The 24,749-nt window shown below is 47.3% G+C and overlaps 2 protein-coding genes across 3 annotated transcripts in view; one reads left to right on the top strand and one right to left on the bottom strand.

Annotated features, from left to right (window-relative positions):
* PIAS3 (protein inhibitor of activated STAT 3) overlaps positions 1–23,963 on the top strand; it is a 68,956-nt gene extending 44,993 nt beyond the window's left edge. For both annotated transcript variants that reach the window (XM_070766666.1, XM_070766665.1), the window contains exons 9-14: positions 3,535–3,695; positions 7,021–7,157; positions 12,405–12,573; positions 14,384–14,517; positions 17,545–17,582; positions 19,423–23,963. In XM_070766666.1, coding sequence (XP_070622767.1) covers positions 3,535–3,695; positions 7,021–7,157; positions 12,405–12,573; positions 14,384–14,517; positions 17,545–17,582; positions 19,423–19,761 — 978 coding nt within the window. In that variant the 3' untranslated portion in view covers positions 19,762–23,963. The remainder of the gene's footprint in view (positions 1–3,534; positions 3,696–7,020; positions 7,158–12,404; positions 12,574–14,383; positions 14,518–17,544; positions 17,583–19,422) is intronic.
* FRMD8 (FERM domain containing 8) overlaps positions 1–24,749 on the bottom strand; it is a 543,310-nt gene that overhangs the window by 425,149 nt on the left and 93,412 nt on the right. The gene's annotated exons all lie outside the window — the stretch shown is intronic.

The raw sequence follows: 24,749 nt of genomic DNA, 5'->3' as shown, positions 1-24,749 counted from the left end.
ATTGAAAGGGTCCTTTCAGCGGCGCAGCAGCGAGGAGCCGAAGATTGGGGTTTCCCCTTTGCGTGGGCGGCGGGGAAGACCCAGGGAAGATTCCTTCGGCCGCCCAGCAGCTGATCTGCTCGGCAGCGCGGCAGCAGCCCTGGCGGCGGTTTCCTCGGCAGCGCGGTGGCAGGGAGAGGCTTGTGGCCGCCGAGCAGGTGGGAGAGCTCGGCGGCAAGGCACAAAGGATTTCCCTCGGTGCACGCGTGGAGCCGCAGACGGCAGTACTCGGTTGCTGGGACGAGCGCCGGGGAAGAGGCGGTGGCGCCGCGGTGAGGCGAAGGCGAGGGGCGCGCGGGGAGCTGCCGGAAAAGAGGCGGGCGAAGGAGGGCGCAGCTCTGGCCGCTCGCCTCGGAGCCGGTCGGCCTCGCTGGCCGCTTGCAGCCGTGCCTCGGCAGGACTCGGTTGCTGGGACGAGCGCCGGGGAAGAGGCGGTGGCGCCGCGGCGAGGCGAAGGCGAGAGGCACGCGGGGAGCTTGGAAGCGACGTCATCGGGCTCCCCCCCCCCGGCAATATGTCTTACTTTCGGGGTACGGCTTATATTAGCCGACCCCCCCGAAACCCCCGATACGTCTTACTATCGGGGAAACACGGTACAATTTATGTTGACGGGTTCCTAATATGTTTTGATTGCTTATTTGTAGCTGGACTATCATTAAGTGTTGTACCTTATGATTCTCGACGAACTTTTCTTCTTTGTACACTGAGAGCATGTGCACCAAGACAAATTTCTTGTGTGGGTCCCATCACACCTGACCATCCGAAAAATATAATATTTTATATGACAAATGTGGCAAATCTTTCGTGAAGAGTTTGTAGCGATCCAGCCAGCACACAATTGCAAATAGTGGAGCAGGATTCATTATGTAGAAAAAAAAACTTTTTCAATCTACAAAATATATATAAACATGATGCATGTGTGCAGAACCCAGGCAGTTGTTGCAGTGTGGTAGAGAGCAGAAGAAGTAGCAAGGACAAGAAGCAGAGGCTAGAACAATAAAAGACAAACCAATTCTTATACACAGAGAACAGTTAAGCTAAGTCACGCCCAGGCTCCGAGCTGTCTCACAAATCCTGTGTCTCAGTCACCAAACAGTTCCCATTGGCTGACTTCTTGTTTCGGCTATCCCAGCTCATAATTTCTTACACACCGACACTCTTTTCCATTGCCGGTTATTTCCATTTTTCCATTGTCGTTTATTTCCATTTTTCCACAGGCCCCACAGTTTATGGATTGTTATTTTATAGTACAGTGGAACCCCGACATAAGAGCTGCTCTACTTAAGAGCAACTCGAGATAAGAGCTGGGAGGGGAGAGATATTTTTGTTCTACTTACAAGCCCAAATTCGAGATACAAGCGCCAAGGAGCTGTCTCCTGAAGCCAAACGCTAACTTCCGCGTTCGGCTTCAGGAGACAGCTGCGAAGCGGCGCGCGTGTTTTAAAAGGTTGCAGCCGGCCTGGGGGGCTCGGGGGGGTGCTTGCAGCTTTCTTTCTTGCTCTTTTTCTTTCTCTCTTTTACCTTCCCTTCCTCTATTTCTTCTTTCCTTTCTCCTTCCCACCTTCTTCCCTCCCTCCCTCCCTTCACTCATTCCTCTCTTACTCTCCCCTTTCATAAGTTTCCTTGCTTCCTTCCTCTGTTCCTGTCCCTTCCCCCTTTCTTGCTTTCTTGCTTTCTTGCTTTCTTTCTTGCTCTTTTTCTTTCTCTCTTTTACCTTCCCTTCCTCTATTTCTTCTTTTCTTTCTCCTTCCCACCTTCTTCCCTCCCTCCCTCCCTTCACTCATTCCTCTCTTACTCTCCCCTTTCATAAGTTTCCTTGCTTCCTTCCTCTGTTCCTGTCCCTTCCCTCTTTCCTTCCTTCCCACCCTCCGTCCATTCATTCACCCATTCCTCTCTTGATCGCTTAAAGCCGGTCCCTGGTGCAAAAAGGGTTGGGGACCTCTGTCCTACAGGATTGGGTGGCAGAGAAGTTGAACATATGTAAATTTAAAAGTTTAAGAAAGTTTACAAGTTAAGTGAAAGAAACTTCATTATTCATTTATATGTACATGTACATTTCTTCATTAAAAACATGTCTTTCTGCATAATTTAGACTAACTTTGTGAGTTTTTTGAGGGCTGGAACCAATTAAAATTATTTACATTAATTCCTATGGGGAAAAGTCGTTCGACATAAGAGCTGCTCGACTTAAGAGCCCAGGTCCGGAACGAATTAAACTCGTATCTCGAGGTACCACTGTACAGTGATGGCGAACCTTTTTTTCCTCGGGTGCCGAAAGAGCGTGGGCGCACGCTATTGCACATGTCTGAGTGCCCACACCCATGATTCAATGGATGGGGAGGGCAAAAACAATTCCCTCTGCCCGCAGAGGCCCTCTGGAGGCAGGAAACAGCCTGTTTCCCAACTTCTGGTGGGCCCAGAAACCTGGACCGGTTTTGTATCTACTAGAAACCTGGATTGGTTTAGTATCTACTAGAAACCTGGACCGGTTTAGTATCTACTAGAAACCTGGATTGGTTTAGTATCTACTAGAAACCTGGACCGGTTTTGTATCTACTAGAAACCTGGATTGGTTTAGTATCTACTAGAAACCTGGATCGGTTTAGTATCTACTAGAAACCTGGATCGGTTTTGTATCTACTAGAAAGCTGAATTGGTTTAGTAGAAACATGGATCGGTTTTGTATCTACTAGAAACCTGGATTGGTTTAGTATCTACTAGAAACCTGGATCGGTTTAGTATCTACTAGAAACCTGGATCGGTTTTGTATCTACTAGAAAGTTGAATTGGTTTAGTAGAAACCTGGATCGGTTTTGTATCTACTAGAAACCTGGATCGGTTTAGTATCTACTAGAAACCTGGATCGGTTTTGTATCTACTAGAAACCTGGATTGGTTTAGTATCTACTAGAAACCTGGACCGGTTTAGTATCTACTAGAAACCTGGATTGGTTTAGTATCTACTAGAAACCTGGACCGGTTTAGTATCTACTAGAAACCTGGACCGGTTTTGTATCTACTAGAAACCTGGACCGGTTTAGTATCTACTAGAAACCTGGACCGGTTTTGTATCTACTAGAAACCTGGATCGGTTTAGTATCTACTAGAAACCTGGATCGGTTTTGTATCTACTAGAAAGCTGAATTGGTTTAGTAGAAACCTGGATCGGTTTTGTATCTACTAGAAAGCTGAATTGGTTTAGTATCTACTAGAAACCTGGACCGGTTTTGTATCTACTTATAACCTGGATTGGTTAAATATCTACTTGTAAGTAAGCTGAATATAGCTGATGTAAAGTTCCTGTATATAGAAGACTGAAGATTTTTTTCACTGAAGAGTAAACTACTGTTTTATACAAACTTGTCTTCCCCATTTATCTGGTTCATTAAATTGCCACAATATATTCTGATACCTTATCTAGTCCTCCTGCGTTACTCTGCATATCTATATCTGGAGATGAACTGACCCTTGTCGCCCCTTTGTCTCCCCCGTCCAGCTGGGCAAGATGCGGCTGATCGTTCCCTGTCGTGCCTTTACCTGCACCCACCTGCAGTGCTTCGACGCAGCCCTGTACCTGCAGATGAACGAGAAGAAGCCCACCTGGACGTGCCCCGTCTGTGACAAGAAGGCTCCCTACGAGGGCTTGATCATTGACGGGTAATGCTGGGGAAGCCCCGGGCTCCCTTTCCTCATTGCTGCTTTTCAGGAGACCCTTCAGGGGAGAGGACATCTGGAGATTAACATCATAGAGTTGGAAGAGGCCTTGTAGGTCATCAGTGTTTCCCAACCTTGGCAACTTGGAGATATCTGGACTTCAACTCCCAGAATTCCCCAGCCAGCGAATGCTGGCTGGGGAATTCTGGGAGTTGAAGTCCAGATATCTTCAAGTTGCCAAGGTTGGGAAACACTGATCTAGTCCAACCCCTCTGCCCAAGGAAACCCTACAGCAACCTTAAATACTCAAAGAACCACAAGAGTGCTAACCGGAAGCCTCCCATTCAATTCTGGAGCCAACTGGAAGTCCAGTCTCCCGCCATAGAGTCTCCTCCTAGCACAGTATCCTTTTTCCTCTGCCTACTAGAAATCTGACTCCCCCCACCATAGAGTCTCTTCCTAGCATGGCATCCTTTTTCCTCTGCTGACCAGAATTACAGTTATCCACCATAGAGTCTCCTCCTAGTGTATCCTTTTTTCTCTGCCGACTGGAAGTCCGACTCCCCCCACCATAGAGTCTCCTCCTAGAGCAGCCTCCTTTTTCCTCTGCTTACTGAAAGTCCAGTCCCCCCCACCATAGAGTCTCCTCCTAGAGCAGCGTCCTTTTTCTTCTGCCAATTGGAAGTCCAGTTCTCCCACCATAGAGTCTCCTGCTAGTGTAGTGTCCTTTTTTCTCTGCTGACTGGAAGTCCGACTCCCCCCACCATAGAGTCTCCTCCTAGTGCAGCCTCCTTTTTCCTCTGCTTACTGAAAGTCCAGTCCCCCCCCACCATAGAGTCTCCTCCTAGAGCAGCGTCCTTTTTCTTCTGCCAATTGGAAGTCCAGTTCTCCCACCATAGAGTCTCCTGCTAGTGTAGTGTCCTTTTTTCTCTGCTGACTGGAAGTCCAACTTCCCCCACCAAAGAGTCTCCTCCTAGAGCAGCATCCTTTTTCCTCTGCCGACTGGAAGTCCAGTTCTCCCACCATAGAGTCTCCTCCTAGCGCAGCGTCCTTTTTCCTCTGCCGACTGGAAGTCCAGTTCTCCCACCATAGAGTCTCCTCCCAGTGCAGCCTCCTTTTTCCTCTCCTGTCTGGAAGGCCAGTTCCCACCACCACCACCACCACCATAGAGTCTCCTAGCACAGCGTCCTTTTTCTTCTACTGACTGGAAGTCCAGTTCTCCCACCATAGAGTCTCCTCCTAGCGCACCGTCCTTTTCCACCTGCTGACTGAAAGTCCGGTTCCCCCTCACACTCTCCTCCTAGCACAGCATCCTTTTACATCTATCTGTCCTAGCCCAAAGCTCTATTAATTGTGGAGCCGACCAGCAACAGGGGGCCGCAGCAGAGGGATGGAAGAGCCACAAGCGGCTCCAGAGCCGCAGGTTGCCGACTCCTGCCTTATATCCTTTATGGCAGATGTCAGACATTTACAACAGAATATGACATTGAGCCTTCAGTCAACCAGAGTTGTGATTGACGAGCCTCTCATTTCACCGAGCAAGTGTTGTAAAAGGATCTCTTTAGCGACCAAGCGTACGGATATAAGATCTCATAGGCAATAAGGACAGGAGAACTCCCCACAAATCTGTCTCGGTTGGAAATTGGCCTTGCAAGTCACTGACGCTGGTTAACAATTGCAAATAGGCTTGGTTGAATACGGGTTTCAGAGGGAAAACCTAAGACTGATTGTGGAATACATCATTGCTGGCATTGGACCAGGATACCTGCGAGACCGCCTTCTGCCGCACGAATCCCAGCGACCAGTTAGGTCCCACAGAGTTGGCCTTCTCCGGGTCCCGTCGACTAAACAATGTCGTCTGGCGGGACCCAGGGGAAGAGCCTTCTCTGTGGTGGCTCCGACCCTCTGGAACCAGCTCCCCCCAGAGATCAGGATTGCCCCCACCCTCCTTGCCTTTCGTAAACTTCTAAAAACCTATCTCTGCCGTCAGGCATGGGGGAATTGAAACATCTCCCCCTTGCCCACGTAGTTTTTGTGTTTGATTCGATTGTGTGTTGTTTTTTATATATTGGGGGTTTCTTTTTTGGACTTTTTAATCTAAAACTGTAACCTAGATTTTTAAATATTAGATTTGTTACTAGATATTGTTCTTCACCATTGTTGTGAGCCGCCCGGAGTCTGCGGAGAAGGGCGGCATATAAATTCAATAAATCTAATCTAATCTAATTTGTGTACTCTTGATGGTTCAACATCCAAGTAAAACATTGTTGGATCGAAGGCCCCCCTCTTCTTGGGTTACAGCTTCAAAAGAAAAGTGTTTTAACGGGCAGGCCCTAGGACCATGATGGCGCACCTGTGCAACAGTGACACAGGTGACACACACACACAACCCTCTCTCTGCGGGCCCACCAGCCGTCGTCCCAGCTTGCTTTTCAGGTCTCTGCCATGCAATTCAAAGTGTTTGTTATGACCTATAAAGCCCTTCATGGCATCGGACCAGAATATCTCCGAGACCGCCTTCTGCTGCATGAATCCCAGCGACCGATTAGGTCCCACAGAGTGGGCCTTCTCTGGGTCCCGTCAACAAAACAATGTCGGTTGGCGGGCCCCAGGGGAAGAGCCTTCTCTGTGGCGGCCCCGACTCTCTGGAACCAGCTTCCCCCCAGAGATTAGAACTGCCCCTACCCTCCTTGCCTTTCGTAAACTCCTCAAAACCCACCTTTGTTGTCAGGCATGGGGGAACTGAGATATCCCCCCCGGGCCTATGTAATTTATGTATGGTATGTTTGTAGGTATGTCTGCTTAAAAATGGGGTTTTTAAACTATTTTAAATTTTAAATTATATATTATTAGATTTGTTATGAATTGTTTTATTGTGCTGTGAGCCGCCCCGAGTCCACGGAAAGGGGCGGCATACAAACCTAAATAATAAATAAATAAATGCGTGGAGGGCAAGGCACATGCGCAGGTGCGCTAGTGTGGGGTCCATGCACGGGGCCACTCGCATTGCCTTTTGAGGCCCCTCGTGCCCCATTTTGGCTTCCAGGTTGGTGCAGGAGGCATTCAAGGCCCAAAACGGGGCATGGAGGACCCCGTTTTGGGACTGGAAGGCTTCCTGCACCAGCCTTGATTATTTTCCACTCGTTTCTTGTTCTACCCTCAGGTGCTTTGGAGAATAGGTGGACTTCTTCTTCTTTGGGGCAACCCGAGATATCGGGAAACTGCCCTCCTGTCTCCCCTGGTCCTTCTTTTCATCTGACTAGCACAAAAGCTTCCATCAAGGCTGTTCCTGGTTCTGAATTGCTCTCCTCTCTCCCTCCCTCCCCAGGCTGTTCATGGAGATCCTGAACTCCGTTACGGACTGCGATGAGATCCAGTTCATGGAAGACGGGTCCTGGTGCCCCATGAAGCCCAAGAAAGAGAATCAGGAGGTTTGCCAGCCGTCCTCTTACAATGGATTGGAAGGTAGGCAGAGGCCTTGAAGCACTGGCCGTGACCCTTGGACATGAAAAGAGGGCTATGGCTTTGGGCTCGGGGGGCGGGGGGGGGGGGGGCTGTGGTTCCAGGAGAAGAAGTCCCAAATCTGGGAGCGTGTCTGTACAGTTTGCTCCCGTTGTGCACATGGAGATTCCTCTGCGTGTTAATTGTTGGAGGCACTTTGTGATGATCTGGGATGTGTTGGTTATGACCTATAAAGCCCTTCATGGCACCGGACCAGATTATCTCAGGGACCACCTTCTGCCGCACGAATCCCAGCGACCAGTTGGGTCCCAAAGAGTGGGTCTTCTCCAGGTCCCGTCAACTAAACAATGCCGCTTGGCGGGACCCAGGGGAAGAGCCTTCTCTGTGGCGGCCCCGGCCGTCTGGAACCAAGTCCCCCCAGAGATTAGAATTGCCCCCACCCTCCTTGCCTTTCGCAAGCTACTTAAAACCCACCTCTGCCGCCAGGCATGGGGGAATTAAGATTCCTTCTCCCCCTAGGCCTTTACAATTGTATGCATGGTATGTTTGTATGTATGTTTGGTTTTGTATATTAAGGGGTTTTTAATTCGCTTTTAGTATTGGATTATTATTGTAGTGTTCCCTCGATTTCCGCGGGGGATGCGTTCCGAGACCGCCCGCGAAAGTCGAATTTCCGCGAAGTAGAGATGCGGAAGTAAATACACCATTTTTGGCTATGAACAGTATCCCAAGCCATCCCTTAACACTTTAAACCCCTAAATTACCATTTCCCATTCTCTTAACAACCATTTACTCACCATTATTACTGGTACTCACCATTGAATAAGACACTTAGTGATCCTGATATTTATAAACATAATTATTTATTAACAATAATTATTATTTTTTGTTATTTATTTGCAAAAATCATTAGTTTGGCGATGACATATGACGTCATTGGGTGGGAAAAACCGTGGTATAGGAAAAAAACTGCAAAGTATTTTTTAATTAATATTTTTTGAAAAACCGTGGTATAGGCTTTTCGCGAAGTTCGAACCCGCGAAAATCGAGGGAACACTGTATACTGTTTATGATTGCTGTTAGCCGCCCCGAGTTTAAATCCAATAAAACTAAACTAACAAACTAAAACTAATGTAGCACGAAGGCTGGAGAATCGGTACGAGTCCCTTTATTGGCACCAGCTTTGCCCCTAACGTCCTGTTTACTCTCCATCCTGGAGAAAAGCTCTCAATTCAATTCAATTTATTGGATTTATAAAGCCGTCCATCTCCAGAATAGACTCTGGGCACTCCCACAAACCTGCAGCCGGTTGAGCTTTCCTGGATTCCTTGCATTCTTTCTGGATTTCTTGTTTTGCAGCTGTGGTGCTCACAGCGTTGGGCTGGACCAGTGATAGTGAACCTTTTTCCCCCTCGGGTGCCGAAAGAGCGTGCGTGTGCGCTGTCGCACAGGCCCGAGTGCCCACAACCATAATTCAATGCCTGGGGAGGGCAAAAACATCTTCCCCCACTCCCTGGAGGCCCTCTGGAGGCCGGAAACAGCCAACTTCTGGTGGGTCCAGTTGTTCTGCCGGTGTGTTTCAACCTCCCGTAATTGCAGGGTAATTAGTCCAGGAAGACACACACCACACGATAAAAGGAAAACCCAAAAGTTTTTATAAACAGAAAAACAGAAACAGCTCCCTTTTTAAATGTCAAGGGGATTTTCTGGTACACACAAGGCACAGGTGAAATGCAATCCAATTGCTCACCCAATAACTGGGAAATTGAGTCCAATTCTAAAGTCCAGAGAGTCCACACACAATCTTGAACAGCACAAAAACCACAATCTTGACGAAACAATGAATCAGATAAACTGCCATGAGGCTAAAACGCCAGGTTGCACTTTTATCTGTAGCACTAATTACAGCAGCCCCACCCAACCACAGGTGGCCTCATTTTCTCTTGTAATAATCCTTCAGTTGTTGCCTCGTATGCATCACTCTACACATGTGTGGATGTGTCATTAATTCTTGTTCAGAATCCAAGGATGATACAGACGATTGATCTCCTCCTGGGCTGTCGGCCAAACTCCCTCTTCCCTGTCATTCACGCTTCCTTGGTCAGAGGAGGCTTCGTCAGCAGATTCCATCGGGAGCAAAATAGGCCTGTGGCATGTGGATGTTTCCCCCACATCTACCTGCACATTTCTTGGGGCAGGAGCTGGGCCAGAGCCAACCACAACACCCCCCAAACAGGGTAGAAATGTCGGTGCATCTATACATCGAATACAGCCAGTTTTGGCCTCCAGAAGCCCTGCCCCTGCTTTTTTTGGAAAAATGGAGTGCGCAGAGGGTTTGTTAGGCCTGCAAAGTGTTCCTGAGGGCCAGGAGGAGGCAAAATCGGGCTGTTTTTCACAAAAAAGGGGGCATTTTTGCCTTCCCCCCCACCCCAGGAATGGCCCTGGTGCCGGAATGGCACGAACACTGTTCCGGTGGCGGCAATGGAACATGTAGGTTAGCTCCATTGCCGCCGGGCGTGCAAGCACAGAGCCGGGGTGGCGCAGCAGGTAGAGTGTTGTACTGCGGGCCACTGAAGCTGACTGTAGATCTGCAGGACAGCGGTTCAAAGCTCATCACCGGCTCAAGGTTGACTCAGCCTTCCATCCTTCCGAGGTGGGTCAAATGAGGACCCGGCTGGCTCTGTTAAAAAGTGCTATTGCTACCATGTTGTAAGCCGCCTTGAGTCTAAGGAGAAGGGCGGCATAAAAATCAAATAAATAAATAAATAAATAAATTAGAAGTTTAAAAACATTAGAGAATGATTAATTACATAAAGAAGGTTCACTGAAATGGATAAGCAAATATTATGCGATCATTCATTGTCACTGGCATCCTTCAATCTCGAAAGATCGTGATATCATGCTTTGGAAAAATAAATAAATAAACAAACAAGCAAATAAATAAATAAATAATCCAATAAATAAATAGGTGCAATTCTGGTAAAAATTACTGGGTTTTTTTTGCTTCCATGCATACACAGAAGCAAATAAAATGGCAATTTTAGCTGCCTGGAGGATGCCCATGTGAGATTTCGTCTGCTTCACATGCGCACAATCTCACTGCGGCGCCTAGAGCAGCAGCTGGGGCCAACAACAAAAGTGGCCCTGCCCGAGCTCCGGCTGTGTGGCCTGCTTTCTGCTCTCCTGCACCGCAGGCATCTCTTGGTGCGGTGATGGTGCCCCGAGTGATTCCTGGCCTTTGGGAGCAGCAGCGCTGTGCTCCCGAAGGCCACGACTCGCTCAGGGCGCCATCGCTGCGCCGAGAGATAACTGCGGCGTGGGAGAGAACAGAACAGCCCTGCAGCTGGAGTTCGGGGCCGCCTGGCCTCCTCCCCACACCGCATGCCATCTTCTTGCCATGGAGCCTCTGCTTACGATAGGGGTAGGCAAATAGGCAGGGCACACGGTGGGGGTAATTTATCCTTATTTTTGCTTTCCAGCTTTTTTGCTTCTGAACATTCGCGGAAGCGAAAAAAGCTATAAATCGCGCATCCTCGGGCGAGATTCGGCTGCTGTGCATGCGTAAGTGGGAACTGGGCTTCTGCGCATGCGGGAATGGTGGCCCTTCGCTGCCTAGCCCCCTCTGCTGGCCTCCCAAACTCTCTGCACACCCCACTTTCACAAAAGGTGAAAAACTGGTCTACTTTTGCAAAAAACAAGGTGTGCAGAGGGTTTGGGAGGCTCCTTGAGGCCAGGAAGGAGAAAAAACGTATTTTGTTTCTTACTTACCTCTTTGAAATCTTGGTGCGTTTTAATTATTATTCACTAATATAAATATAAATTCTTCTTCTCTTAAATTTTTATATATATATATATATATATATATATATATATATCTTTATAAACTTTTATATAGGTTTAGATTTATTACGTTAAAACTGATATTTTCACTTTATATATTTTCATGCATTTTATAGACGAAGTTTTTCTTTTATTATTACGATGCTTGGCTGCATAGCTAGAGGTATAACAAGCAGGAAGAGGGAGATTATGATCCGCTATATAGAGTGCTGGTGAGACCACATTTGGAATACTGTGTTCAGTTCTGGAGACCTCACCTACAAAAAGATATTGACAAAATTGAACGGGTCCAAAGACGGGCTACAAGAATGGTGGAAGGTCTTAAGCATAAAACATATCAGGAAAGACTTCATGAACTCAATCTGTATAGTCTAGAGCAGTGGTCCCCAACGTTTTTTCCACCAGGGACCAGTTTCAGCAAGACAATTTTTCTATGGCCCAGTGGGGGCGGAAAGGGGCGTGGTTGGGGGCGGGATTAAGCATGGGGGTGCTGGTCCTCCCCGCCCCTCTTTCCCGCCATCGTCCTGTGGCCGGCAGAACCTGCCTCCCAAGCCCTCTTGCCCAGCGGGAGCTAAGCGCTGGAGAGAGGGGGTCAGGCTGGCCCTCCTGCCTCCCCCCAGCCAAAAACGCAAAAGCGCCCCGCGGCAGAAGCCAAAAGAGGCTTGAGCCTCTCGGTCCTTCCTGCCCCTCTGTCCCATCCATCGTCCTGTGGCCGGCAGAACCTGCCTCCCGAGGCCTCTTGCCCGGCGGGAGGCGAAGCGCTGGAGGGAGGGGGTGGCGGCATGAGGGCCGGCAGCTGCTGACTCCACGGACCGGTGAAACATGCCCCGCGGCCCGGTACTGGTCCACGGCCCGGTGGTTGGGGACCCCTGGTCTAGAGGACAGAAGGAAAAGGGGGGACATGATCGAAACATTTAAATATGTTAAAGGGTTAAATAAGGTTCAGGAGGGAAGTGTTTTTAATAGGAAAGTGAACACAAGAACAAGGGGACACAATCTGAAGTTAGTTGGGGGGAAAGATCAAAAGCAACATGAGAAAATGTTATTTTACTGAAAGAGTAGTAGATCCTTGAAACAAACTTCCAGCAGACGTGGTAGATAAATCCACAGTAACTGAATTTAAACATGCCTGGGATAAACATATATCCATCCTAAGATAAAATACAGAAAATAGTATAAGGGCAGACTAGATGGACCAGGAGGTCTTTTTCTGCCGTCAGACTTCTATGTTTCTATGATGACGTCCACTTTGAGCAGAGCGACTGTAGCTCCACTAAATGTTCTATGTTATGGCTGTTATGTTTGTCTTTTGAAAATTAATAAAACATATCTTTTTTAAAAAAAAAAAATCTTGGTGCGTTTTATACACCACTGCGACAAATACTGAGCATTGTCGCCGTTGTGTTACAGCCTCCCTGTACACCGTAAGTTCGGACGGCAAGCAACTGCCCGAAAGCAAGAAGAAGGTGGAGGTGATCGACCTGACCTTGGATAGCTCTTCAGACGAAGAGGAATCCCCTGCCAAGAAAGTCTGTCCGGTCGCCATCGCAGCCATCCCATCGGCAGCGGGACCAAAAGGGTAGGTGGGCCTCCTCCAGCTTGGCTGAATTCTTTTAGACTGGGTGGCGCAGTGGTTAGAGCGCAGCACTGCAGGCTACTTCAGCTAACCGCTAGCTGTAGTTCAGCAGTTCAAATCTCACCACCGGCTCAAGGTTGACTCAGCCTTCCATCCTTCCCAGGTGGGTCAAATGAGGACCCGGATTGTTGGAGGGCAAGAGGCTGATTCTATAAAGCGGCTTAGAGGGGGCTGTAAAATCACTAGGGAGCGGTATATAAGTCGAAATGCGATTGCTATTAGCCAGACTTCATTATGGGAAAGATCTTGGGACATAGGGCTGCAAGGGAATCTTAGAGGTCTTCTAGTGTGTCCCAAAGCAAGGGGTCCTTATTTCCTCAGGAACAAACGGCTCTCCAGGAGAGAAGGAAGGAGGAAAAAAGAGAGAGAAGGAGGGAAGGAAGGAGAGAAGGAGGGAGAGAAAAAGAGGGAAGGAGAGACAGAAGGAGGGAGGGAAGGAGAGAAGAGAGAGAAAAAAGAGGAGGGAAGGAGAGAAAGGGTGGGAGAGAGAAAAGGAGAGGAGAGAGAAAGGAGGAGGGAGGGAGAGACAGAAGAAGAGACAGGGAAAGAGAGAGAGACAGAGAGAGAGAACCCTTCTGAACTGGGCCTGGGTCTTCTGACTCTCAATCGTGCCTCCTTTCAGTTGCCCCCTCATTCTTCTTCCCTTTTCCCCATCATTACCCACGGAGCGGCCTTGATCCATAAAATCTTAATACGACACAGATTAATTTTTAAAGCCTGGATGTGCAGCTGGACCCTCCTTATTTAGATAATGCTTTATTCACTGGAGGCTTTCAAGAAGAGACTGGAGAGCCATTCGTCTGGAACGGTCTAGGTTTTCCTGCCTGAGCAGGGGGTTGGACTAGAAGACCTCCAAGGGTCCCTTCCAGTTCTATCCTGATTGATTGACTGATTCATATCCTTTGGAATTTTGGAACCCATTCTTTGGTATGTCATCTTCTTTGGAAGACCCACGCCTTGCCTGAGTTTGGGGTGGTGGTGGTGTTGAGGGGCAATTTATCTCTCCCATCATTATTTGACATATCATCTGACCACAATTGCTGAAAACTGCCCAAATTTAAAAATGCAATAAAAAACAATGGGGGGGGGGAAGTAGAAGACCCACTCATCTCCTCCCCCCACAGGCTTCTGATTCTCAATCCCCCCCCCCAAAACGAAATAGAATCCCCCCCCCAAAGCCTGCTGCAAATACAGTGGTACCTCGTCTTACGAACGCCTCTTCTAACGAACTTTTCGAGATACGAACCCGGTGTTTAAGATTTTTTTGCCTCTTCTTCCGAACTATTTTCACCTTACGAACACAAGCCGCTGCTTCTGGGATGAAGGGGTTTCTTTTTTTTTCTTTTTTGAAGAAAGAAAAGGGAGGGGCGACTTAGAGACGGAAAGAGTTTGCATTAACAAAGCTAGGAGAACGGAGTGCTTGCAGAGGCACTGAAAGGGTGTCTTTTGAAGAAAGGAAAGGGAGGGGCGCCCCCCTTGCCTTTCTTCCTTCCCACTCACCCTTTAGCCTAGCCTTGCTTCTTCCACCCGCCCCCTTTAGCTGCTCCTCCCTGCCCTCCGTTCGCCTCCCTTCTAAAGTTTGGGATTTTCCTGAAGGATTTGCACGCATTATTTGCTTTGATTCCTATGGGAAACATTGTTTCGTCTTACGAACTTTTCACCTTACGAACCTCCTCCTGGAACCAATTAAGTTCGTAAGACAAGGTATCGCTGTATTCCCTTACAACTCCGCTAACCTTTCCTTTCCTTTCAGGGTTTTAAGCACAGACCACCAGCCTTCCTCCGTGCTGAGGAGTCCTCCGATGGCTGCAGTGGGCAGCGATTACCTCTCCAGCCTCCCGCTGTCCGACTACCACCCTTCATATTCCGTCCCTTCCGATATCCAAGGTAAGCGGGACGTCAAGGTTCCAGGTTATCAGAGCTTGCATTTGCGGAAACAAGCCTGTTTGTGCCCAAACAGCAAACCAGTCCAGACAGCCCCACCAACCCAACCAGCCAACCAGCCACAGACTGTTGTACATACTCCTGGTCAGTTGGAGGATGATGAAGAACTTCAGGACTCTGATACAGATAGTGTTTATGAATTAGTGGTGGGTCCGGGGTTACAGGTAGTAGAACCGGTGGGAGGCCAGCCACAGGATGTTGCTATGAGTCCAGAATCTAGCGAGGAAGAATCAGACGTTCGCTGGGTCGATCCAAAATTCAGAAGGGTCCAAAAACATAAGGAACAGGTGTTTGGGAGAAGATATTAAGGGGAGGAATGGGTTAAATACTGGAGTGATGTATTTGGTACGTCAGGGGGTCAGTGGGGAAGAAGGGTGGAGTTTCAACGTTGTAGGGCTAAAATGGAAGGTGTTTCCGTTCAGTTCCCAAGCAAGCAAATGCATTCTGTGTTATTTTACAGTCATTTCTGCTGTTTTTGAATCATGCTATGAGTACCTAAATCTTGTTAAAGGAGAAGGCTGGGAGGAATGCATGAGGAATGCAATTAAGAAAGATAACGGGAGGAAGAGGAATGTGCTAGTATGAACTGTATTTTGAATACGGAAGGGAAGAGAAATAAAGATGGAGTTTCTTTGTTTATGAAATACTGCATTTACTAAGAGTTATTTGTAATAGCTAAAGTTCTACCAGAAACCAGAACACCCGCTAGGATCCTCACTAGATCCTCAACTCATAGCCCCATCCTGTGGCTGGCCTCCCACCTGTTCTACTACCTGAAACCCGGGGCCCATCACTAATTCATAAACACTATCTGTATCAGAGTCCTCAACTTCTTCATCATCCTCCAACTGACCAGGAGTATGTACAACAGCAGGTATTTGTGGCTTCTCGGCCTTTTGACGGGTTTCAGCTTTTTGTGTGAACGCAACCCTCAAGGGGGCCAAGACCCTTGCGTGGTCGACAAGCCCAGATGCCCCACCTCAATTTGGGCGTCCTCCTTGATCCACAGCTAACATGAGAGAACCATCTTTCAGCTGTGGTGAGGGGGGCGTTTGCCCAGGTTCGCCTGGTGCACCAGTTGCGGCCCTATCTGGACCGGGACTCACTGCTCACAGTCACTCATGCCCTCATGGTAACGCTCTCTACATGGGGCTACCTTTGAAGAGTGTTCGGAAACTTCAGATCATACAGAATGCAGCTGCGAGAGCAATCATGGGCTTCCCTAAATATGCCCATGTTACACCAACATTCCGCAGTCTGCATTGGTTGCCGATCAGTTTCCGGTCACAATTCAAAGTGTTGGTTATGACCTATAAAGCCCTTCATGGCATCGGACCAGAATATTTCCGGGACCGCCTTCTGCCGCATGAATCCCAGTGACCGATTAGGTCCCACAGAGTTGGCCTTCTCCGGGTCCCGTCGACGAAACAATGTCGCCTGGCGGGGCCCAGGGGAAGAGCCTTCTCTGTGGTGGCCCCGACCCTCTGGAACGAACTCCCTCCGGAGATCAGAACTTCCCCCACCCTCCTTGCCTTTCGCAAACTCCTAAAAACCCACCTCTGCTGTTAGGCATGGGGGAATTGATTCCCCTGAGTCGTTTCATTTTATGTATGGTTTGTGTATGGGATGCATGACAGTTTTTTATAATGGGGTTTTAAACTGTCTTTTTTAACCATTAATACTATGTATTGTTGTTGTAAGCCACTCCAAGTCTCCGGAGAGGGGCGGCATACAAATCTAATAAATAATAATAATAATAATAATAATAACCCCAGTGACCTCCATCTCAAGTTAATTACAAAGAAAGATTCTTCTGGGCTCTGTCAGGCTGAAGCCATCACTTGTTAGAGACTTTGGTCTGCCACAATTACAGTAGTACCGTGGAAATTGGGAAGGGTGGTTGCATGAAGAGGAAAGAATTAATTAATTCTTGACTTTGGTTGTCATTTTTTAAAAAAAAAAAATCTTTTCCTCTAGTTTAGTACATTTATTTTACCATTAATTAGACCTTGCCCCTCTGACCAATAAATATTATTTATTTATTTATTTATTAATTAAATTTGTATGCCGCCCCTCTCCGTAGACTCGGGGCGGCTCACAACAGTAATAGAAAAACAATGTACAATACAAATCTAATAATTAAAACTAAAAACCCATAATTAAAAAAAACATGCACACAACATACCATACATAAACAATATAGGCCTGGGGAAGTTATCTCAATTCCCCCATGCCTGACGACAGAGGTGGGTTTTAAGGAGTTTACGAAAGGCCAGGAGGGTGGGGGCAGTTCTAATCTCAGGGGTGAGCTGGTTCCAGAGGGTCAGGGCCGCCACAGAGAAGGCTCTTCCCCTGGGACCTGCCAAACGGCATTGTTTAGTCGACGGGACCCGGAGAAGGCCAACTCTCTGGGACCTAATCGGTCGCTGGGATTCGTGCGGCAAAAGGCGGTCCTGGAGATATTCTGGTCCGATGCCATGAAGGGCTTTATAGGTCATAACCATCACTTTGAATTGTGACCAGAAATTGATCAGCAACCAATGCAGACTGCGGAGTGTTGGTGTAACATGGGCATATTTGGGGAAGCCCATGATTGCTCTCGCAGCTGCATTCTGCACGATCTGAAGTTTCCGAACACTTTTCAATGGTAGCCCCATGTAGAGAGCGTTACTAAATTAATAAATGTCGTGTCTGGTGTAATTAGACTGCATCATTGTGTATTACTAAATTAATAAATGTTGTGTCTGGTGTAATTAGACTGTATCATTGTGTATTACATTAGGGGTTTTAGTTTTTTTTAAAATTATTAGATTTGTGCTATATATTTATGCCTGTATCTACTCTGTGAGCCGCCCCGAGTTTTCGTAGAGGGGCGGCATAGAAATCTAATGATGATGATGATGATGATGATGATAATAATAATAATAATAATAATAAAGATCTCCCCCCCCCCCCCCCCCATTTTTCTAGGTCTGGATTTGTTTTCCTTCCTTCAAAGTGAAAATCAGGTATGTTCCTTCTCATGTCTTTTATCTGCCAACCCTCCATTCATTATTTGAAGCCCACGGAAAGATTGTTAAAATGGGATGTTTCTTTTTTTCTCTATCTGCACAGTGTATGTAATCGCTTGGATAACTGAGCAAGCTTACTTTCCTAGGCCTTCAAGCTCTTTTCAGGCTTAGTAATAATAACAACAACAGAGACGGGAGGGACCTTGGAGGTCTTCTAGTCCAACCCCCTGCTTAGGCAGGAAACCCTACAGACAGATGGTTATCCATCCTCTTCTTAAAAGCTTCCAGCATTGGAGCATTCGCAGCTTGCATGGTTCAGAGTTCAGAACAGCTGTTGGGAGTGTTCTCAGCTCAAACAAGAACAGAATAGCAATAGCAATGGCACTTAGACGTAGATCCTGCTCCAGGGTGCTTTATATCCCTTACTAAGCAGTTTACAGATTTGGCCTCTTGCCCCCAACAATCTGGGTCCCCATTTTACCCACCTCGGATGGATGGAGTGGAAGGAGGGAGGGAGGAAAGGAAGGAAGGAAGGAAGGAAGGAAGGAATAACATTTAGCATTTAGATTTATATACCGCTGCACAGTGCTTTACAGCTCTCTCTAAGTGGTTTACAGTGAGTCAGCATATTGCCCCCAACAATTTTGGTCCTCATTTATCAACCTTGGAAGGATGTAAAACTGAGTCAACCTTGAGCCTACTGAGATTCGATCTCCCAAACTGCTGGCAGCCGGTGATCAGCAGAAGTAGCTTGCACAGCTGTACTCTAACCACTATGCCACCGAGGCTCGAAGGAAGGAAGGAAGGAAGGAAGGAAGGAAGGAAGGAAGGAAGGAAGGAAGGAAGGAAGGAAGGAAGGAAATAAATAGCACTTATATATCACTTCACAAGGTTTTACAGACTTGGCTTCTTGCCCCCAAGGCTGAATGGAAGGCACAATCAACCTGGAGATAGCCAGGATTAAACTCCTAACTGTGGGCAGAGTTTGCCTGCAATACTGCATTCCGACAGGAAGGAAGGAAGGAAGGAAGGAAGGAAGGAAGGAAGGAAGGAAGGAAGGAAGGAAGGAAGGAAGGAAGGAAGGAAGGAAGTTATATACTTCTTCATAGTACCTCTACAGCCCTCTCTAAGTGGTTTACAGAGTTGGCCTCTTGCTGCCAACAATCAGGGTCCCCATTTTACCCGCCTCGGAAGGACGGGAGGCTGAGTCAAAACTTTGAGCCAGTAAATGTTTTTTTTTCTAAATGTTTTTTTCCCCCTAAGTGTTTGATCCCACTGTAGAGAGCACTGGTGAGACCACATTTGGAATAATACTGAGCTCAGTTCTGGAGACCTCACCTACAAAAAGATATGGATCAAATTGAATGGGTCCAAAGACGGGCTACAAAAAGGGTGGAAGGTCTTAAGCATAAAACGTATCAGGAAAGACTTCATGAACTCCATCTGTATAATCTGGAGGACAGAAGGAAAAGGGGGGACATGATTGAAACATTTAAATATGTCAATGGGTTAAATAAGGTTCAGGAGGGGTGTTTTTTTTTAATAGGAAAGTGAACACAAGAACAAGGGGGCCCAATCTGAGGTTAGTTGGTGGAAAGATGAGAAGCAACCTGAGAAATATATTATTTGACTGACAGAGTAGTAGATGCTTGGAGCAAACTTCCAGCAGAGGTGGTTGGTCAATCCCCAGTGACTGAATTTAAACATGCCTGGGATAAACACAGATCCACCCTAAGATAAAATACAGTAAAATAGTATAAGGGCAGACTAGATGGACCAGGAGGTCTTTTTCTGCCGTCAATCTTTCTATGTTTCTATGTTTCTCTCCCTCTTGCAGCATTACAGCCCTTCGGTCATCACGTCCCTGGACGAGCAGGACTCCCTCAGCCACTTTTTCCAGTACCAGGGGCCCTCCCCGCATTTCATGAGCCCCCTGGCTCCCATCGTGGTGGGATCCCACAGCGGGGTCGGCTCCCCCACCGGCAGCCGCATGAACAACGTGGTCTCTTCGCCCACGGCCAGCCTGCGGGAGAGCCACGGCCCCATGGGAAACAGCCCGGCTTTGCCCGGATGTCGGCGCGGACATCATTTCGCTGGATTAAAAGCCGATACGCCCTTCGGCGGGACGGAAATCCATTCCTCTAGAGGAGGGCAGGAATTTTGGCAACTGAAGTGACGTGTCGGCAGCTGGGCCGCCTTCTGCAAAATTATGCCATTTTTTTTAAAAAAAAACTCTGCCTGGACGGAACCCAGTTTTTGGTCCCTGGCGACTGCAACCGGTCTCCGAATGAAAAGAATCACAGCTAAATTTTGGCCGGCAAAGGGGACGACGAAGGGGGCACCCGACGACCTCCTCTAATCGGTCCCGAGTGACAGAGGGAAAAAAAATCCGGATTTATTTTATTTATTTTTCTTTTCTTAAGCTACGGAAACCCAGGTGAAGGTGGGCTGGATTGGGTGACCTCACAGTGCCTCGAGAGGAGCATTTTGAAAATCCAGAACTCAGAACAGGTGGTCCCACGACCACGCGAGTTCAAGCCCCGACGAGAGATTCGTCAGACCGAAAGCTTTCTGACCCAACTCCGAAGGAACCGTGTTTTTAAAGCTCTGCGTTTTGAGGTTTGAAGGTTCGAATATTTTGAATTGAGAATGTCTTTCGGGGCATCACAAAAATCGGCTCCTTCCTTTGATCGTGTGAAAACAAAACATTCTTTTTTTTAAGGATCCTGGCTAGACCAATTGAGGCCCAATATGAATGTTTACCGGGGTTTTTTTTAGATACTTCAGAGCTCTGTTGTCGGGAAGGAGCATCCCACATATATATGGAAGCTCTGGGCCAACCTTCCAACCAAATGTTTCCCTACTCCCAAATCCATAAATGTGTATTTTTCTGTACTTAAAAAAGAACGGCAACCTCTTTAGAGGTTCGAAGGTATAACAAGGGAATTCCGAGTTTTGCACAGAAAATTCCACTGTATTCTGTTCCTTCCCATTCGCTCTCTGTCTCTCTCTCTTTCCCTCTCTGTCTCTGTCTCTCTCTTTCTCTCTTTGTTCCTCTCTGTCTGTCTTTCCCTGTCTGTCTGTCTGTCTGTCTGTCTCTCTCTCTCTCTCTTTCTCTTTGTCCCTCTCTATCTGTTTTTCTATGTCTGTCTTTCTCTCACTGTCTGTCTGTTTGTTTGTTTGTTTGTCTCTCTCTCTTTCTCTCTTTGTCCCAGTCTGTCTTTCTCTGTCTCTCTTTGTCTCTCTGTCTCTCTCTCTTTCTCTCTTTGTCCCTCTCTGTCTTTCTCTCTGTCTCTGTCTTTCTCTCTGTCTCTTTCTCTCTTTGCCCCTCTCTGTCTTTCTCTGTGTCTGTCTTTGTGTGTCTGTCTGTCTGTCTCTCTCTTTCTTTGTCCCTCTCTGTCTTTCTCTCTCTGTGTGTGTGTGTGTGTCTCTCTCTCTGTCTCTGTCTTTTTCTTTCTCTCTGTCTCATTTATTTAACAGTACTATGATTTAACCTCGGCTGGGTTCCCACGAAGCGATGCAGGATGTCGCCTGGTACAAAACAGGCAGTTGGGGGCTTGTCCAACAAATCATGATCATAATAACAAATGCCGGTGAAACTGTGGTTCCTTTACAACGCTGGTGAAGACCATGGTCAGGAGGCTGCCTAAGCCTGGCATTGCCAGGCTGCAGATAACACCCAAGTCGGTGAGATCGGGCTTGCGGTTGAGGGCCACGGGCTTCCCACGCATGGCTATCCCCGTAACGAAACTTAAATTTGTGGGCCGTTTCGATTTATAAAGTTAATTTGTATTCCTGCCCACGTAAAACCTTTTTTCTTCCCTGTCTGAACTTGGGAGTGAACGTCAGAAGCTGCACCAGGTTGCACAAAAAAAACCCCTTGTAAACGTTACAAGAAGCACCTGACCTCTCTGCTAAGAAATGGCGTTACCTTTGAGGAAATTCCCACAAGCAGAAAACATCGCACTTCGGCGTCCGGGATCCCCTGTCTGCTCACCCGTGCTCCCTCCAGCTAAACCTTCCGTTTTGGAAATCTCTACAAAGAGATGGGCCATTTGGCCGCTCCTGGGATTGAGGGCCGGCAAAGCTACAGAGGATACCTTGTCCAAGGAGGTTTCAGCTGCAAGGTGCAACCCTTGAACCCCGACTTCTGTGAAGCCCAGGACGGAAGACGACTCTTCTCGGACACTCCTTAAATTTGGATCTATTTTTTAACGCCTCTGGAGCCCAACCAGAACTGCCATCGTGCCACCGTAGGGTGGACTTTGGGGAGTTTGATACTGCCTGCTTGGATTGGACTTTGGGAGGGGGGGGCGTGTTTCCTACCCTAGGGGAGGTTAAGGCACCAAGGGATCGCCTGCCAACACTGCCCTCAAAAATCCCACCGTTCGTGCAGGCCGTTCGTGCAGTCCAGCAGGCCGTTGTTGCTGTTACGATATATATATTTTTTGTACACTTCAGATCTCCTTATTTCCCCAAAGTATTCCCAACCAATCCTGTACAGAGAACAACAACAACAACAGAAAAAGATCTATCCACCTTTATCTATATATGCATAATCTATATTGCGATAATCTATATTTTCAGTTTTTGTACATAACGCGACTCCAAAGATCTTTTTCTCTGTATTTCCGACCCACCGCCAACACCTCCCCCCCCCCGAGGACTAAATGAAGGTTGCACCTCCTTTGCGCCCGTGCGAACGTGCGCAAGGGGCAGTGCATCGTCTGTTGCACAGCTTATTTATATATTTATGTATGTGTCCTGAGTTTGTGTGTGTGTGTGCGTGCGCGCGTGCGTGTGTTTTTCAGTTTGAAGCTTTCCGAGTCCAGCTGCCAAGCCTCCTCTCCTGCCTCCTCAGCCCGCCAGCGGGTCGAGCCTCCGCCACGGAAGCCCTGCCGCGAGGGAGTCGACGGCCAATTACGATCTGAGAGCGAATGACGGGAACTTGCAATTTTGCAAGTTTTAACATTTTAACTTTTCTGTCTTATTTCCCAGAGGAGGCGGAAGTTGCATTGGAATACTACCTGATTGTCGTGCGACTTTTTGCCGACTCCCCGTGGCCAACGTCACCATAACCAACTCCACAGCCAATTCAGCCAAGCCAAACCCCACGGCCAACTTGCTGCAGGACAACACAGGAGGGACAATTCGACGATTCAATTTACCATATTTTTTGGGAGTATAAGACGCACCTTCTCCCCCCGCCCAAAGAGGGTGAAAATTTGGGTGTGACTTATAATGTCATTGCTACTCCCTCCGAAAAAGGTTTTTTCAGCCCTATTGAGTGGCTAACAATCGTCCCTCCCCGCAGGAGTTTTTTTATTTCTACTCCCACCGAAGGAGGTTTTTTTTCCAGCCTTGTTTTCATTGCTACTCCATCAAAAGTTTTTTTTCCAGCCCTAAGTCTTTGCAGCCTTGTCTTCATTGCTACACCCTCCAAAGTAGTTTTTTTTCAGCCCTAAGTCTTTGCAGGCTTGTTTTCATTGCTACTCCCTCCGAAAAAGGTTTTTTCAGCCCTAACCAGGGGATAAAACAATGTGCTGAAGCTGACCAGATTAAGGACGATAGCCAGATGAATACCTTGGTAGGTAGATTCCCCCCCAATTTTCTCCTCCCCAAAAACTAAGGTGCGTCTTATACGCACCTTAAAAATTATTATTTAAGATAGTTAAAACATTATTTTAATTTTTGTCATTCATGTTTCACTTTTGTCCCTCCCGTCCTTTCTTTCATGATTCTATTCTACTATTTGTTCAATATCAGTGTAACTCTTGTCCTGCAATAAATTGTCCCATGGCCAGCTGGCTGTCACAAGTTGGTTGCGGTGAGTTGTAGATCGGACCAGGGGGGCTTTCCCATCCCATCCCATTCATTTACGGTCAGATACGCGGCCACCCTCCGATCTGCTGCTCTACCACTTCGCCTCCCAGGAAGACCCTCGGAAGGGGCGAAGGGCCAGGACGCAGGAGGAGCAGAGGGCGAGACTCCGTTTGTAGCCAATGGCTGGCTGAGCAGGTGGAAGAGAGGCTGACGTGCAGCCCCCTAGTGCAGGGGTCTCCAACCTTGGCAGCTTTCAGCCTGGCAGACTTCAACTCCCAGAAGCTGGCTGGGGAATTCTGGGAGTTGAAGTCCTCCAAGCTTAAAGTTGCCAAAGGGGCTGGGGATTTCTGTGAATCGAAGGCTTAAAATTGCCAAGGTTGGAGATCCCTGTCCCTAGTAGATCCCCCTTTTTTTATGTCTTTCAGAAAAGGAGGCTTGCTCTGCCAAATCTTTATTTATTTTTGACATATCTCTGTTTTTTATCCACTTGGAGCTATGGTGTATATGCTTTTTTAGAGAAAAATATAATAATAATAATAAAAAAAGTTGCAAAGAGCTGTGGTCCTAAATCATTAATGGTCTCTATCTTAGCTTTTTTCCTGCTTCGTAAATCTCATCATGACATTTCCAGAACTGTAAAGCCCACAGACTTGAAACTTCCTCTTGGCTTCCAAGAAAGGATTTTTCTTAAATTTTTCGAAATGGCCATCAGATCATTAGTATTTCTTATACAGCATTATATTAATTATCGTGCTCTGATGCTAAGGAGTGAGACGTAATTAACACACTCTGATGCTAGATGTTTTGATCATGTCCCCCCTTTTCCTTCTGCCCTCCAGACACTACAGGAAGGACTTAATTAACTTAACCTGTATAGTCTGGAGGACAGAAGGAAAAGGGGGGACATGATCGAAACATTTAAATATGTTAAAGGGTTAAATAAGGTCCAGGAGGGAAGTGTTTTCAATAGGAAAGTGAACACAAGAACAAGGGGACACAATCTGAAGTTAGTTGGGGGAAAGATCAAAAGCAACTTGAGAAAATATTATTTTACTGAAAGAGTAGTAGATCCTTGGAACAAACTTCCAGCAGACGTGGTAGATAAATCCACAGTAACTGTGGATCCACAGTTTATGCCTGGGATAAACATATATCCATCCTAAGAAAAAATACAGAAAATAGTATAAGGGCAGACTAGATGAACCATGAGGTCTTTTTCTGCCGTCAGTCTTCTATGTTTCTATGTTCTACTCCCTCTCCCCACCTGAAAAGAACTCTGCTCCAACTGCCAGTTGCCTTATATTAACATGTTCTGATGGCAAGGAGTTACACATTCTGCAT

Source organism: Erythrolamprus reginae, chromosome 13, assembly GCF_031021105.1.
Source record: "Erythrolamprus reginae isolate rEryReg1 chromosome 13, rEryReg1.hap1, whole genome shotgun sequence".
NCBI classification, from domain to species: Eukaryota; Metazoa; Chordata; class Lepidosauria; order Squamata; family Dipsadidae; genus Erythrolamprus; species Erythrolamprus reginae.
Note: the sequence above shows the minus strand (reverse complement) of the source record. Positions and strands in the feature narration are given on the sequence as shown.